The sequence below is a fragment of the Macrobrachium nipponense genome, chromosome 34 (assembly GCF_015104395.2).
Source record: "Macrobrachium nipponense isolate FS-2020 chromosome 34, ASM1510439v2, whole genome shotgun sequence".
Classification (NCBI taxonomy): Eukaryota; Metazoa; Arthropoda; class Malacostraca; order Decapoda; family Palaemonidae; genus Macrobrachium; species Macrobrachium nipponense.
In genome coordinates this window covers 28,224,096-28,242,848 of record NC_061095.1, presented here as the reverse complement: position 1 = coordinate 28,242,848, position 18,753 = coordinate 28,224,096, and the positions used below count along the sequence as shown (strand labels likewise).

The following is an 18,753-nucleotide window of genomic DNA, read 5'->3' as shown; positions in this document are numbered from 1 at the left end:
TACGCAGGCGCGCAAGCGCGAATTTCTTTCTTGCCGCACTAAAAAGTATCTGTGACACATCTTGGAAATTATTTCGTCACTTTGACATAATTTTTGTACCATTGTAAATTAGCCGTTACATGAAGTATTATATATGAAAATGTGTGCATTTTTATGTAGAATACAACAATAAAATACTCATGATTGTAGCTTTTATCAGTTTTGAGATATTTTCATATAAATAACGATAATTGCCAAACTTTCAACCTTTGGTCAACTTTGACTCTACCGAAATGGTCGAAAAACGCAATTGTAAGCTAAAACTCTTATATTTTAGTAATATTCAATCATTTACCTTAATTTTGCAACTAATTGGAAGTCCTCTAGCACAATATTCGATTTTTATGGTGAATTTATGAAAAACTTTTTTCTTCTGTCCGCGCGGGTAAACTCTTCCGAAAAAAATCATACATGCGATTGTGGTAATGTTTGCACCATTTTAAAATTAGCCGTTATATAAAGTTTTATATATGGAAATGTACGCAATTTCATGCACAATACAACTAAAAATAACCCATGGTTGTAGCTTTATCAGTTTTGAGATATTTTCATATAAATAACGATAATTGCCAAAATTTCAACCTTCGGTCAACTTTGACTCTACCGAAATGGTCGAAAAACGCAATGTAAGCTAAAACGCTTATATTCTAGTAATATTCAAGCATTTACCTTCCTTTTGCAACAAATTGGAAGTCTCTAGCACAATATTTCGATTTATGGTAAATTTATGAAAAAAATAACATTTTCTTTACGTCCGCGCGGTAACTCTTCCGAAAAAATCATACGTGCGATTGTGGTAATGTTTGCACCATTTTAAATTAGCCGTTACATAAAGTTTTATGTATGAAAATCTGCGCAATTTCATGTAGAATACAACAAATAATTGAAGGTTGTAGCTTTTCTCATTTTTGAAATATTTGCATATAAATCACGATAAATAGAAAAAAACCACGTTCGGTCAACTTTGACTCTACCGAAATAGTCGAAAAACGCAATTGTAAGCTAAAACTCTTACAGTCTAGTAATATTCAGTCATTTATCTTCATCTTGAAACAAATTTGAAGTCTCTAGCAAAATATTTAGATTTATGGTGAATTTAAAAAAAATTCTTTCCTTCCCTCCGCGCGCGGATTCTCCGCCACAAATCTCCGAAATGCGTACGTCCCATTCTCGGAATATTTGCTCCGTTTCATATTAGGCATTTCATAGAGTTTTATATATGAAAATGTGCGCAATTTCATGTAGAATAAAACGAAAAATATTTGAAGGTTGTAGCTTTTCTTATTTCCGAAATAATTGCATATAAAAAATATATATATAAAAAAATTCGACATTCGGTCAACTTTAACTCGTCAGATATGGTCGAAAACTGCAATTGTAAGCTAATACTCTTACAGTATAGTAATATTCAATCATTTGTCTTCATTTTGAAAGAAATTGGAAGTCTCTAGGACAATATTTAGATTTATGGTGAATTTTTGAAAAAAATATTTGTTTACGTCCGCGTGTTACAAATTCATGCATTATTTTGTGATAATATTTTCTCTGTGTTGCTTTTATCGTTTTACAATGTGTTATATACCAAATGATCGCAATTTAGTGTACATTACAACAAAAAAAAGTAACTTGTTACCTTTAACCGTTTTGCGCAGAGCGCGATTTGAATACAATTATATATGAAATTTTGTTTTTGCGCTATCATATATTGCATTATTTATATATGATAATGATAATTTTTTTCATTTCTGATGGTTGCATACTAAACTTCAGGCAATGAAAAAAAAGGAGCCAAAAATGAACTCTTAATCTTGAAAACTAAGCGCGCTGTGATTTTTTGAAAAAAATATTTTTTCCGCTTCCGCGCTCACTCGCAAACGCTGCCGGCATACGGGAGACAATTTTTTATTTACCGCTCCGGCGTAAGAGGGTTATTATAACTGAGGCTGAAGAAATGAATAATGACCAGACTCCAAAAAATTTTTGGAGGCAGCTGCAATATCTGAATCAGGCAAAATCACACATTATTATTTTGATTTAAAGTGTGTATGAATAAGTAGTTGCAATATTTAAACCATGCTCTGATAATTTGAGAAAGGAATTAAGTTCCATTCAGCATCTAAAGACAGTGATGATGTCGGTAAAAACCAAAATGCAAATGGCACATGACTGCTCAGATCATATTTTGTTACAATATTAATACTACATGCAATATGATTAGATACAGTAAAACAACAGTTTTATTAAAATTATCATGATTGCACAAATCAACTGGCTTGGAAGGGGAGCAAAGCGATAGCGTCTTACTCTCCAAGGTGGTTAAGAAAAGACTAAAGATGTCACGAGGTAGTGTGGGGTCTCTGATCAGCTATCACCTCGTATGCGCAGGAGTTGCCAGATCTCACAGATTCCTTGCTTACAATCTTTGATTGTTTTTAACCGGTTACCAGCTGACGATTGGAAAAGATCGTATTGTTGAGACCTCAGGTTTGTTAGCTATGAAAAATACAATTGTTCATATACGAAACAAACCTTTGGTCTTAACATTAGGATAATACTAGTGCCAATCTGGAAAACCGGTAGAATTAATAAACTTGTGTGATCCAGGGACTATTGGTATCTGTTATTGATCACGGGGCATTGTAGTTCTCATAATGCTCTGGGCCTTCCGTGACCTATCAGTTACTTTCCTACTACCTTTAAGAGAGGAATACATTTTTATTCATCCTTCACACATTGAGATCTTAAGGAAGAATACCAGTAAATTAAAGCTACAGATTATAGCTGAGGCTGAATAAAACTAATAACAGTCAGGCAAAAGTGATGTCTGAATCTTGTGAAATCACACTTAGTGTTTATAGTCAAGTAATGTACACATTTTAAACCTAAATTTGTTAATTTACAAGAAAAAGTAACTGGATTATACTTCTTCTAGCAACTAATGGCAATGAAGTTGGTAGTACTCAATTAGCCAAGATTTTGAAAATGTAAAGAATGTCATTTGTAAATGGCATATAATGACAATGTTTATAATATTTTGTAATACAGTACCAATATGATTATAATACATGCTGTATACTTTAATTGGATAAAGCAAGCAAAACAACCTTTATTTAAATCATCATTATTATATATATAGTTGTATACTGTTTAAATTTAGCAAATTATTACTTTTTGGTATATGTACAGGCGGCCCTCGGTTAGCGGCAGGGTTCCGTTCCTGGCCGCCGACGCTATGTGATTTTCGACGCTAAGCAATTTTAAAGCCTACGGCCACCGCACACCTTCTTTCAAAATTCTAGACCAGTTAACAGCGCCCTAAACCAGTCAAACGGCGCCTTAATCCCGCGCTGGCGCACTAAGTAAAATTATATTTATGCAGTACAGGCAGTCCCCGGGTTACGATGGGGGTTCCGTTCTTGAGGTGCGTCGTAAGCCGAAAATCGTCGTAAGCCGGAACGACACTTGGAAATATGCCTTAAACTAAGAAAAAGTTAGAGAGACCTTACCTGTGTGACATGCAAGTATTGCATGATGTGTAGTGTGGTTATTTCAATGCCAAAGGATGGTTCTTGAAGGTATATAGTATACTTTATTATACTCTTGTGACACTATAAAGCACAATCTTGAAGTATTACCAAGTCCAGGACTAAGAGGGCCTTAAAAGGCAGACCCTTCGAAGTCAAATACCGTTCCACTGCTGGCACGAAATGGTCATTGAACCAATCTTCGAAGACCATCAAGGTAACCCAAGCCTTCTTATTTGATTTCCAAATCACAGGGAGTTGACTCTTGAAAATGCCCTTGAATGCCCTGGGATTCTCGGCCAAATACACCAGCAAGGGCTTCAGTTTCAAATCGCCACTTGCATTGGCCCCAAACAGCAAAGTCAGTCGCTCCTTTCCAGTTTTATGGCCAGGTGCTGACTTCTCCTCCTTGGAAAGGTACGTTCGATTTGGCATTCTTTTCCAAAATAATCCAGTCTCATCCACATTAAAGACTTGGTCAGCAGTGTACCACCATCCTTAATTATCTCAGCCAAACCACCTGGAAAACTTTCTGCTGCTTCGCTATCAGCACTAGCAGCTTCACCTTGCAGCTTCACATTATGCAAATTTGCACAAGCCTTGAAACGGTTAAACCAACCTCTACTCGCGGAAAATTCACCACCAGCACTGCCTTCGCCAAACTTTTTCACTACTGCCTCATGCAGCGCTCTAGCCTTCTCCTGGATCACACTTAAGCTCACCGGAACATGTCGCTGGTTCTGGTCCTCCATCCAGATCATGAGCAATTTCTCCATTTCAACAATGCTCTGGCTACGTTGCTTCTCGTTTATCACCGTTGACTTCATCGGTGCAGCATCCTTAACGTGCTTCAGAATACGTTCCTTGTCCTTCACAATGGTTACCACCGTGGTCCTGCTCAAGCCTAAAGAACGGCCTATTTCGGTGTTAGTTTCTCCCTTCTCCGAACGCTTCACCACGTCATATTTTACCTCCATCGTGATGACCTTCCTCTTCTTGGATGAACTATCATCGGAGGAAGTACTTTGGCGTTTAGGAGCCATTGTAAATTTGCGAAAATGGCAAGGAATTTCAGCAACGTCTTAGCACACAACCGACTGAACTTCAGGCAGACACGCGATTGAAGTGGCGTCTTTTTGGTATTGTTACGCTTAGCGTCCTCGACCGTCCGAGGTCGTTGTTCGGTCAATTTACCATACAGTTTAATAGCATTAATTAATTTATGCGCCTCCGCTCAAAAAACTATTCTGCGTATGAGGTATCGTTAAAAAGCATACAACAAAACGTCGTAACCTTGGAATTTGCGTTGTAATCTAACCAGAAACTTAGTTTTTTTAATTATGTACTGGAAACAAGCAATGATTTTTTCATCATTTGCGCTTTTGGACTTTTAAACTGCGCATCCCAAGCTAGTGTATTCATTCGCCCGCAAACTAGTTCCGCATATGCGGCGTCACTAAAAAAATTTAAAAAATACGAAAAAAATAGTGTCGAAAATCATCATAACCTCAAAATTTTTGTTGTAATGTAACCAAAAACATATTTTTATTATATACTGTGCTAAACTATAAAGGATTTTTATCATAGCATGCGTTTTTTAAAAGCGGCGTCGTAACTCGGAGCGTTGGAAGCGTCAGCGTCGTAACCCTCGACAAGCGTCGTAACCCAGGACGGATTTTCCATTGAATATTTAAGAAAAAGCGTCGTAACCTCGGAACGTCGTAAGCCGGAGCCGTCGTAAGCTGGGGACCGCCTGTATAGATCTTTAGAATTTACTGTTCAGTACATACATTATATTATTATAAATACTGTAAAGTGAAAAATGCCTAGCTTTAATCCTTTGGGTGTCTAGAGTATGCAAAGATATAATAAGGTTTTATACAGTGTACAGGTAGCTGTAGTGTTCAACGATAATTCGTCTTACGATAATCCGATTTTATGGGATATCAAATTACAATAGCCTAACTTTATCCCATCTTCTAGTTACATAAGTTCAAAAACAGCAAAAAAGAATGATGAAAGTATGGTTTTAACGTTATACTTGTTGCATAAACATGTACAGCCATGAACAACCGAACGGAAAAGTTTTTTTTTTTTTTTTTTTTTTTTTTTTTACAACCGAATTCGATAACATCCGTTTGGCTTGTATTTCAATCATCGTATCATAGTTGTTATAAATGACGTTATGTAGAATAGAATTGAGATATTTTAATGTAATAACTTTATTCGCTATAGATCAAAGATCAATCGGGAAATATACTGTTAAATTTAAACCTAGTTATAACTGAAGCCGAGAAAACTGTTCAAGCTGCTAATGGCTATTATCTTGCATCAGCAACAAGGACAAAACTCCAGTAAACGTATGCCATCAAACACAATCGTAGATAAAATTGAGATAAAATAATTTAATCAAAACTACTGGGCTTGAAAGAACACATTTTACTGCTGGTTTCACGCCGATATAAGATAAATAACGTAAAGTTCGTTTTACAATGATATAAAGGAAAATTGCGAACGGAATAACAATTTTTTTTTGCAATAAACATGCCACCAACGTAATCTGTTAACGAAAAAAATAAAAGTTCACAATCACAACGAGATATATTCAATTCATATTTCCACCTAAAAACACACATCATATAATGGAAAAATAACCTTGTCTCATATAAGTTACGTATCTAGATATTCGTTTATGCCAAATAGAAGCAAGAAAATTCGCTCAGAATTGCATTAAATATGGTGAATCAAACTCGTGTTCGCCATCAGCTGATTTGAAACCAAAACATTGGCCACTCCGCGGAATACTAGCTTAGATTTGCCGTAGTATTTTATAATACAATAATATGAGAATACATACAATATTATTGGATACAGTGAAGTAATGTATAACTTTTTAAAGGATTTATGGAAAACATGCATAAATAATAAAAAAACACCATGCATTTTTCGGAACAGTGGTGGATAAGAACGAACATGAAAAAACATTCTCTGACAACGTGGAGGGTAGTTACAAAAGCTGCCTTAATTTGTATCATATTTATGTACAAAAATAAAAATGCCCTATACGTAATATATTTTCACACACATTTTAAACGTAAGTGCATGAACATTTATAAAATCGACACATCGATCGCAAAATTTGCACTCTTTTCAACTCTATATTTTCGGAAGAGCGGCAGGCAGCTGCTTACAAGAATGAACGTAAAAAAACATTGTATTTGATAACGTGAAGGGCAGTTTCAAAAGCTGCCTTAGTATCATATTTCTGCGCAGAATTAAAAATACCCTATACTACGTAATACATTTGCATACACATTTTAAACATTAAAGCATGAACATTTATAAAATCGACACATCGATTGTTAAATTTGCACTTTTTTAACTATATTTTTGGAACAGCGGCAGGCGCCGGCTTACAAGAATGAACATAAAAAAACATATTTGATAATGTGAAGGGGAGTTTCAAAAGCTGCCTTTGTATCATATTCATGTGCAGAAATAAAAATACCTATACATAATACATTTTCATACACATTTTAAATTTAAAAGCATGAACATTATAAATCAACACATCCAAAGCTAAATTTGCACTCATTTAACTTAATATTTTTGGCATAGAACAGCATCAGAGGCATATATTTTACCCTAATACCTATGTAATAACTCTCAATACAATTTTTTAATATCACTTCCATAACCTTTGTGGGCTGAACGTATTTCTACAAATGTATGTACTCGTTAGACATAATGGTGCTAGCAGCGCTGTTGACTGAAAATTGTGCTGTAAAAATACCTTAAAAGCCTTATTTTTTTAATGAATATTTTTGACAACAGTCGTAAAACCGATTCGCCACTGAGCGATTGCGCCGTTAACCGCTGGCTGCCTGTGTATGTGTGTGTGTGTGTATGTGTATATATATAATATATATATATATATATATATATATATATATATATATATATATATATATATATATATATATATATATATATATATCTATATATATATATATATATATATACACTATACTATACATATACATATACCAAAAAGTAATACGTAATTTGCAAAATTTAAACAGTATACAACTATATATATAATAATGATGATTTAAATAAAGGTTGTTTTGCTTGCTATATCCATTAAATTATACACCATGTATTATAATCATATTGGTGTGTGTGTGTATGTATATATATATATATATATATATATATATATATATATATATATATATATATATATATATATATATATATATATATATATATATGTAGACTAGTTTTCAGAGTTCTTTTATAACAGTGTAGGTTCAGACATTAGTCTGTTATACAGGCAGTCCAAGGCTTACGACGGGGGTTCTGTTCTTGAGACATGACATAAGCCGAAAATTGACTTTTAATGCTTTGGCTGTATTAAAAACAATGTAAACTGCTTCCTTATTGCATTTTTCATAAAACAACCCTTCAAATATTGATTATTTTGCATTTTTGGAGTCATATTTCTTCTGCGAGAGTGGCAGCACAACTTTCGTAAGCCTGGAACATGCGTCATAAACTTGGAATAAATTTCTGATGAATATAATTAAAAAGCATTCTAACCTCGGAACGTCGTAAGGCGAACCTGCCGTAAGCCGGGGACTGCCTTTATCGGCAAACTACTATATTTATGTTCATGATTTTGCATGTAAATTTTGGGTTCTTAAGTATAATTGCTTTGAGCTCATAGTTATTACACTGGAAAACTAACACATAGACTTGAGGGTAGTAGCTGCAGCAAAGACAAAGAGTTTTGTTAACATAGTAATGGTGGTTTGTCATTTGGGGACTGTATTAACTTAATGGGTTCTAGATCATTCCTGTTTATTATAGTAGGACCCAAGAGGTATAAAATATCATGTGTGTTGCAACCTGTAGGTCTGTAAAGGTCCTTTGTAGTGGTCCTTCACCATTCAGCTGCACTATTTTTTTTTCCTATTCATTCATTCCTTCTGTTCTCTTCATGTATTGGTCCTATGCACTTCTTTATCTTTACCATTCTCTAATTTTTATTCGAATTAGGACAAACCCTTTGGATTAGTACTAGCATTGTCAAATTCAGAGTTGTAAAATCTGTATATTTAAACATAGCCTTTATTAAACTTTATTACATATTTTTCAGGTATCTGTCACAACTAGTCTTCATTTAGATGATGGAAGTAATGATGGTTCTCTTATTGTTGATGTAGAGTCGCCAGCACCATCTACACCTGGTAAGAATAATGTGCCTTCAATTGTCTTTTACTTTCAGTGTTTAAAAGAACAGGTTTGATTTATGTTTTTAATTTTTAAAGCATAATTTAATTAACACTTGGAAGTAAAATTTTTATAATATTTTTTATACTCTTAAAAGTTGTGATGTGATGACAGTTCTCTGGTATAAGCAATGAACTAACTTTGTATTGGTTCCAGATTATAAAGATATTTCCATTTACTGGGATTCCATTTGATATGCTCTGTTTTGTTCTTTAAATGTTCCTTGTTTATGACACTTTGAGTCATAAAAATGTATTATTGTAAGACAGGGGTTTACCTTAGTCAAACCACTGGCTGTGTGATTTTTGTACTTGTCATTCGGGCAAAATAGCTGTAATGCCAAACAAGCTTCAAAGCAATCAGGAACAGTACAGCTTGGCAGAAGCAGTACCAGAAATGTTAGAGGAACATAACTATTTCAAGATTGTTGTTACAATTGGATTTTTGTCATATTTCTGTTTTTTTAAAGGTTCCATTAAAACTCGGATGTAAATGTAAATGGAAGGAATCTGTTGGTTCAAATGGGGATGTTATAGGAATAAACATTAATATTAAAATGACAGAATTTGTTAGCTGAAGAAGGGATTGAAACTTGTGTAGTTGAAAACTCATGTGATTGAACATGGCTATAGCATAAGCTTTATCATACGTGTAGGAAGTTTTTATTTTAAAACTTATGGCCAGTCTGATATAAAGGCATGGTTATTTTAAATAAAAGATAATTATAGGGCCCTCTTGAAAAATTGTACTGCACTATAGGGGTGAAACTCTTATTTAAAATAGTCTCTAAGCCAGGAAAATTCTGTTTTAATGAGATTAAATCTAATGTTTTGGGACTTTTATATCGTGAATAACTTCTGATAAATTTATATTTATTCTATTGAGATGATGTGTCCCTCCATTAGAGCTGTAATGACCTGACACTTAAGTTGATTTTAAGATTCTTTCATATTCATATATGTGTATATGTATAGTATTTACCCTTACATTTTTTATTATTCATTACTTAAATACATTATCATTGTCACTGCCTCCCATACCTTGTGATGTAAAGGGCCCCTGTGAAACTGTGTGTATTTTTAATACCAAACTGCATTTGATCATATTTTTGGGTATATGGCATTAACCTGTTTGTGAATTTCAGTGTCATTATCAGGGAGTGGTATTATTGGAGGTAGTAATCTCCCACCTTCTTCATCTGGGGGTACTCCTATTCGGGGTCAGAGAAAGAGAGGACGGCCCAAAGGTTCCACTCTTCGGGGAAGGTTATCTAGATCTGCTGATGGGGTTTCTTCATCTCCAGCAACATCAGCAGTTTCTTCATCTGTTGGTGTTGGTGGTGGGTCATCTTCACTTCCTGGTAGCGGCTCCCCAGGTATGTTCTGCCTCGTCTATTTTTCGTACAAAGATCAGTAGTATTAACCCTCTTACGCTGACTGGACGTATTTTACGTCGACATTTTTTGTCTCCCGTGTGCCGACTGGACGTATTTTACGTCGACTTACAAAAGTTTGTTTTAAAATTCGCGGAAAAATACTTATAGGCCTACCAGCCTAAAACTTTTGAATCACGCGCCTTGGGGGATGCTGGGAGTTCACGGATCAAGGTGTTGTTTTGTTTACAATCGTTACACAGGCGCGCAAGCGCGAATTTCTTTCTTGCTGCACTAAAAAGTATCTATGACACATCTCGGAAATTATTTCGTCACTTTGACATAATTTTTGTACCATTGTAAATTAGCCGTTACATGGAGTATTATATATGAAAATGTGCACATTTTTATTTAGAATACAACAATAAAATACTCATGATTGTAGCTTTTATCAGTTATGAGATATTTTCATATAAATAACGATAATTGCCAAAATTTCAACCTTCGGTCAACTTTGACTCTACCGAAATGGTCGAAAAACGCAATTGTAAGCTAAAACTCTTATATTTTAGTAATATTCAATCATTTACCTTAATTTTGCAACTAATTGGAAGTCTCTAGCACAATATTTCAATTTATGGTGAATTTATGAAAAAATTTTTCCTTACGTCCGCGCGGTAACTCTTCCGAAAAATATCATACATGCGATTGTGGTAATGTTTGCACCATTTTAAAATTAGCCGTTATTTAAAGTTTTATATATGAAAATGTGCGCAATTTCATGCACAATACAACTAAAAACAACCCAATGGTTGTAGCTTTTATCAGTTTTGAGATATTTTCATATAAAATAACGATAATTGCCAAAATTTCAACCTTCGGTCAAATTTGACTCTACCGAAATGGTCGAAACACGCAATTGTAAGCTAAAACGCTTATATTCTAGTAATATTCAAGCACTTACCTTCATTTTGCAACAAATTGGAAGTCTGTAACACAATATTTTTATTTATGGTGAATTTATGAAAAAAATAACATTTTCTTTACGTCCGCGCGGTAACTCTTCCGAAAAATCATACGTGCGCATTGTGGTTATGTTTGCACTATTTTAAATTAGCCGTTACATAAAGTTTTATATATGAAAATGTGCGCAATTTCATGTAGAATACAACAAAAAATAATTGAAGGTTGTAGCTTTTCTCATTTTTGAAATATTTGCATATAAATCACGATAAATAGAAAAAAAACCACGTTCGGTCAACTTTGACTCTACCGAAATGGTCGAAAAACGCAATCGTAATCTAAAAATCTTACAGTCTAGTAATATTCAGTCATTTATCTTCATGTTGAAACAAATTCGAAGTCTCTAGCAAAATATTTAGATGGTATGGTGAATTTAAAAAAAAATCTTTCCTTCCCTCCGCGCGCGGATTCTCCGCCACAAATCTCCGAAATTGCGTACGTACCATTCTTGGAATATTTGCTCTGTTTCATATTAGGAATTTCATAGAGTTTTATATATGAAAATGTCGCAATTTTATGTAGAATAAAACGAAAAATATTTGAAGGTTGTAGCTTTTCTTATTTCCGAAATAATTTGCAGAATAAAAAATAAAAATATCTATATTAAAAATTTGACCATTCGGGTCAACGTTTAACTCCGTCGGACATCAGGTCGCAAAACTGCAAATTTTAAAGCTAATACTCTTACAGTATAGTAAATATTCAATCCTTTGTCTTCATTTTGAAAGAAATTGGAAGTCTCTAGGACAAATATTTAGATTTATGGTGAATTTTTTGAAAAAATATTTGTTTACGTCCGCGCGTTACGAATTCATGCATTGTTTTGTGATAATATTTTCTGTGTTGCTTTTATTGTTTTACAATGTGTTATATACCAAAATGATTGCAATTTAGTGTAAATTACAACGAAAAAAAAAGTAACTTGTTACCTTTAACCGTTTTGCGCACAGCACGATTTGAATACAATTATATATGAAATTTCGTTTTTGCGCTATCATATATTGCATTATTTATATATGATAATGATAATTTTTTTCATTTCTGATGGTTGCATACTAAACTTCAGCCAATGACAAAAAAAGGAGCCAAAAATGAACTCTTAATCTTGAAAACTAAGCGCGCTGTGATTTTTTGAAAAAAATATTTTTTCCGCTTCCGCGCTCACTCCGAAACCCCTCCGGCACACGGGAGACAATTTTTTTTTTACCGCTTCGGCGTAAGAGGGTTAATAAAGTTTTTAGTATATAATCAAAGAGGACAGTCATTTATGTCTTGTAGTGTTTTATATGTTAACATTCATGAACTTGAAAATATTAAGTTCAAAATAAAACATCGCAACTGTATCCTATACAGTTAGCATATTTAGTTCTGAACGTAGTTAGTCTCCACCTCTAGGATTCTTGGTTAACTGCCATTCCTAAGCATGTAGAGCATAAGTCTTTGAGCTGGTGCTAGGATTCTGATAAATTAGTAGGCAGGAAAGAATATAGATATTTAGCACAAACTATATCAGTGGGAAGATTTCACAAAATAGATGTATGCATGGCCAAACTTTTTCAATTTGATGAAAATTTTTCTTGTTTTGGATGTTTTTATAAAATCTCTTAATATAATTTTTAACTACTGCAATCCTTAATTAAACCATATAATGCTCCATACAATAGTATTATTATTAAATTAGAATACATTGAGCAAAAATGAAGGTGGTGGATTAGTAAAGTTCAAGATTACTTGAACTCTTCTTAAATGGAATTTCTTAAAAATTACATTCTGTACAAATACTTAATTTAGAAACACAATGTCAGATAAACAGAACCACCTCACACACCTTCAGAATGGTCCCAGATTCGTTTGCTGGGGCAGAGGACTCCCTTCTGCATTCTTGGGGCAACCTGGAAATTTACGTCTTTTCTATGTTTTGCCTCATTTGTCATGTAAGAACACAGTAATGGGTTCCATGAATGGCTGACCCCAGAAGCTCCTTTGTGGCCCCAATCAGAGTGGTTCCTGGATCTTCTAGGTTCGAGCATGGTCTTTGACTTGCTTCCACCTCGGCTATGTATCGGATTCTAGATGCCATGGATACCTTGCATTTACAATTTTTGTTGTTTTTAATCAGTTTCCAGCTGACACCAGAAGATTTACCCTAAGGTTAAGACCGAATGTTTGTTAGCTATGAAAAATACAATTTAATTATAAATTTGTCATTTCAGATTTGTTAATACTGCACTGATTTTTTTCCTTTTTTCTGAACTTCAGGTAGTGGAAACAGTGGTAGTCCAGTAGGTTCTAATGGAGCAGGGGGAAGTGGTCTTCCAATGAAAAGAGGTCGAGGACGACCTCGTCTACTGCCACTGGGTCCTGGCCATCAGGGAACGAGGACTCCACCAGCTTTACCGTTGGCTTTAGGCACAACTCTTAATACCCCAAAACCAGATGATAATTCTCAGAAACCTTTTGGTTTTTATACGTGAATGCAATTTTTATAAAAAACAATTGACATATCATGGAACGTTTAATGTGGGAATGGTAACTGATACTCATTGTAAAGTTATTTATTCTATTTATTCAAGTTTTGATTGCTGATAATCAAAACAAAAAGTCAACTGTTGTTTATGCATTCTTCATGCTTGGAGGAATTAGGCCTAATTTATATAGTAGGCTTGATGAGCATTTTTAATATTGGAATTTGGTGATTTTAGGAATGTAATTTTCTCAGGTTTAAAAGATTTTAACAGTTGAAAATATTTGAAATGTGAAAGACCTAAGTGATGAAATTTTGGAAAGCAAGTGAAAATTTGAATTGAAGTTAAATTACAGTGATTTGTTAGAGTTTGTGCAATAATTGGGAGTGATGAATATTTTAGATTTACTGAAAAACATTATTGTATGTTTTGAAATCTTCTTAAAAATGTTAACAAGTCTTCCTTAGTTATATTGTCAAGGTAATTGAAAGTCAACAAACTGGTTTATTTATGACCATAGTCCAAAGTATTGTACATATTCTGTAACAATGGCATTTTGAGTTGGTTTGGAACTTATATGGAATCATATCCACATCTATGTTATGTAAGAGTCTTGGATTTTTTCTGGGAATGTAAAAATTAGAATTTTATTACTATAATATATTGTTTAAAAACAATGTGCTAGTTGAATATTTTAGATTTATATCTATTTCCTCTGAACAATGAAAAGTACAGAATTAATAAAATACAGTATATTGGCTATATTATTTCAGTTTGATCTTATCTTTTAATAAGTCCATTGTACTGAAACATGTCAGCACTCAGACTTAAACATAGTAGTCTCTCAAATTAGTCTCTTTGTCTGCTGCATCACCTCACCACACATCCTATGACATTACCCCCCAGTGGTGTCAGTCCATTAACGATGCATCTTACATTACCATGCTTGTTCTCTTTTCTTGGATTGACAGTAGATTCCATGAATGAAGCTGAATGAATTAAATGTGCATATTCTTTTGGAAATTATTAGTATGGTTCAGTCACTAGATTAAAAATACTTCTTTCATTATTTGTGGAGATTGCAGTGCAAAACACAGTGAGTGGCTTAATTCATATTCCACTGATCAATATGGCCAGTCTTCTCTTGAGTTCTGTGTATCCTCTGATTTTATCCTGTGAAATGAACCACCCACAGTATTTCTGGTAATAGACTAGATACCTTGTTCACAGATGTTCTGTGTCTTAAAGTCCAAGGTTTGTGATCTTTGTACCATTGAGATGGACATATCTGTCAATCAGTATAGTACACATATTCCTAATGCCACAGCTGGAAAATTGGTCTAGTTGAAATTTAGAGCCAATTTGGATGCATTATTTAAGCGTGTCAAGCACTCATTATTTCAGATGCAATATCTGATCCAAATACCAATAGGAATGCGAGAGAAAGGCTGATGACTATTTTAGTATGTCCCTAAAAATTACCAGCTGTAGATGAGCTTACCATGACAAACATACCAAATTCAGTATATGGAGATGAAATTGCTCACATGAAAACTATGCCATTATTGTTGAGTCTTGCCAAGCTATGAATGGAACTGGTCATATAGCAGAGAGAAATTATGATAATTCTTTGAAGAAAAAACTTGGAAAAATTACTCAGCCTCATCTGTGGTGGACTAAATTGCCATCGTCTATCTTTTGGTCAGGCTCGTCTTCCATCCCATTACTAATAGTTATTACTGACCCTAAGGAAGACCCCAAGGGAAAGGCTGAACTGCTTCATTGAGTTTTTGAAGCTAAGCAATTGGCTGAGGTTCTCCCTTTCCCTGATACTGTTCATCCTGAACCCATTCTTACAAAATCTGCTTTGAGTTCCTGGGATGTTAAGAAAATTCTTGGTAATCTTGAAAGCTGGGGTGGAGAAGATCCTGATGGTGTTTTCCCTTTGTTGTTTTTGTTAAGTTTCTAGTGTGTTATCTCCCAAGATTAATCACTTACATAGATTTTTATGTCAATGTAGCATCTTTGCGGATGAGCAAAAGTTTAGTGATACATACAGTGCTTGATCCAAGGAGTGGTTTATCTGGAGACTGCAATAACTATAGGGCTCTTTCTATTCCCTGTGTGATCCTCAAAGTTGCAGAAAAATTTATTCTTAAACCACTCTGCAAATGTGTGGAATTGTGGAATCCTAAGATTTTTTGTCAGTTGTCAGTATACATATATGAAGCAGTTAGGTACCTGCAATGGTCTTTTAGCTTTGACATGCCATTTGCAAAGAACATTGATATGGGTTTTGAGTGTAAAGTAATTCAGACAGATTTTAGTATTGCTTTCAATTTAGTAAAACAAGACATGTATTTTTTAACTCCAAAATCTTGGAGTGGGTGGATAAGTTTCATGATTACTCCAAGATTTCCTTATAGGTAAATAGCAACAGGTTGCTGTTGATAAGATCTTTAGTGTAAAAAAATATTTCATGTATGGCATTCCACAGGGTAGCATTCTTGGTCTGTTGTTATTTTTAGAGAATACAAGTGATATGGTTGTAGGCCTGGAAAACAAGAGTGTTCTGTATGCCAATGAAGTAACTTGTATGGGTGTAGTAAAATCTCTACTTGGGAAGCATGAAACTGCCCTTAATTTTAATCAGAACATGGAGCTGATTAGTAACTGGTGTAGTCAGTTGGGTATGAGACTGAACTTCAGTAACAAAATCACTAGTGATTAGTAAATCTCCTACAGATTTTCAACCCATCGTCCCCTTCATGTGGATTGGGCGCTGCTGAATGAGTCTGAAGCTTTGACTATACTTGTTGGAACTTTTGACCATCATCTTACTTCTAAAAAAAATTTGATGAAAGTTTCAGCAAATGCTGTACAGAAGTAATATGTTATGAATAAGGCCTCATATATTTATAACAAGAATGAAATCAATGCAACCTGTTTTAAGTCATTCTCCAGAAATTTATCTTTGTTCATATACGAAACAAACCTTCGGTCTTAACATTAGGATAATAGTAGTGCCAAGCTGGAAACCGATAGAATTAATAATAAACTTGTAAGGTCCAGGGACTATTGGCATCTATACCAGGTCAGGGGGTATGTAGTACCCAGAATGCCCTTGGTGTCCTGTGACCCGACAGTTACTTTCCTACCGCCTTTAAGATAGGACGTGATTAGTACGTACTTTCTATCTGTTTTAAAGCCGGTTTTAGTTTGCCCGATTTTATTCATATTTTCCCTTTTTACTTTTTCTTTCTCTGGGTATTTTTAGTGTGGGTGTGATCTGATAGGTGTGTGTATGTTGTGAGATGGAGAATTTTACTTCACCAACAGAAATTTCTTCAGGTTCTCAGAAGAGACAGGAAATGCCTTGGAGTGAGTGGGTTTCCTTGTTCAAGATTTTTAACATCGGCGTCTACAGATCCTCATCCAAAGTGTAGTAGGTGCAGAGAAAACGTATGCACTATTACTAATCCTTCTTCAGTTTGTATACATGACAGAAGACGGAGGGTCAAATAGCCTGGAGAGGGCTAGAGCTCATGACATCAGGGGCTTGAGCGCTTTTTTGGCATTCAAGAAATATATGTCTGTGGAGTGGATTTTGAAAGCTGGATTTTGAAAGCAATGCCAAACAACTTTCACTTCCTTTTATTTAAAAGATGTTGCCCATAGATCCTTGGACACTTTTTCCTTGGGTCCAGTGGTGGCGGCCCAGCAGGTGGTATAGCTCATCCAGTACCCCTGGTGGGTCAGTTGGTGTCTAGTCTAAGATGAAGGTATGAAAGTAGAATGAATTAGATGACTGGTCTTCCTTCTTTACTACTTTCTTTCTACTCCTTTACCTATGGGCGTAACAACACACTCCTCTCAATAATAGGGAGAGAGAGGGGTGATAATAGATCCAAATACAAGGGACAGGAGTGGTTTATGAGAATGGAGAGTTTTACATCTTCCGTAATGTAATAAACCATGGCATCGTATGACTGCCCAGAGAGGGAAACCAATAGATTCTCATTTATCTTTGGTTCAAGGGTTAATAGTCCATTGTCTTAGAATACATCTACTATTTGGAAATGGATAAAGGTGGCAAACTCCCAGTCAGTTATAGAGACTTACCTCCCTCCAATAATAAGTAAGTCTATCCTATTGTTAAGACGGAAGGTTTGTTTCATATATGAACAAATGACAAATTTATAACCAATTTGTATTTTTCATAACTAACAAACCTGAGGTCTTAACAGATAAAGGCCCACCTCTAACCACTCCTCTAGCAGTCTAAACTGGGTTGGAAGAGTAACTGTCGGGTCATGGGACGCCAAGGGCATTCTGGGTACTACATACCCTGTGACCTGGTATAGATGCCAATAGTCCCTGGATCTCACAAGTTTATTATTAATTCTACCGGTTTCCAGCTTGGCGCTAGTAATATCCTAATGTTAACACCTCAGGTTTGTTAGTTATGAAAAATACAAATTGGTTAAAAATTTGTCATTTTAGATAGTGTGGTTCTTGGTGGTAGTCTCTTTTTCCTAACATAAGCAGTTATGATTTGGACCATTGATGGATGGTATCTTGTTTGTCAGTTTGTTCCGACACGTAATACAAACCCTCGGTCCTTTACATAAGGAATTACTATTCAGCACCAGCTGGACCGGTCGTAACTGCAGTAACTGCTTGTCTGATGGTTGGGAGTCCCGCCCAACTGGAGGTAAACATACCACTTTGCTTTCGTCCACTGTCTGGTGAAGACGTGTGCTCGCCTCTTTGCCCGCCTTTGTCGTGAGATATTGTTGGAAATCAACCTAAAGCTGCTTACTTCTACCTATTTCTTTAAGAATACTTGTGTGTAAGATTGTAAGTACTCTTTTCGTTATTTTTGTTCATGTATTGTGGAATTGCATCGCTGTGACACCATGCAGTCCCACGAAGTGGAGAAGCCCCCTCGCCCCCCATTCCAACCAGTGTGCCCTGGCATGGGAGGCTGCAAGTGTGGGGCATTTCAGTCCAGTGATGCCGAGGGCGTGAATGC

At 35.0% G+C, this 18,753-nt stretch overlaps 1 protein-coding gene across 1 annotated transcript in view; it reads left to right on the top strand.

The window, feature by feature from the left end:
* Window positions 1-14,296, top strand: part of LOC135207684 (chromatin-remodeling ATPase INO80-like) — a 52,043-nt gene extending 37,747 nt beyond the window's left edge. Inside the window, exons 10-12 of the mRNA XM_064239522.1 lie at window positions 8,725-8,815; window positions 10,003-10,233; window positions 13,513-14,296. Of these exons, the coding sequence (XP_064095592.1) occupies window positions 8,725-8,815; window positions 10,003-10,233; window positions 13,513-13,727 (537 nt within the window). The 3' untranslated portion in view covers window positions 13,728-14,296. The remainder of the gene's footprint in view (window positions 1-8,724; window positions 8,816-10,002; window positions 10,234-13,512) is intronic.
* Window positions 14,297-18,753: the final 4,457 nt, after the last annotated feature.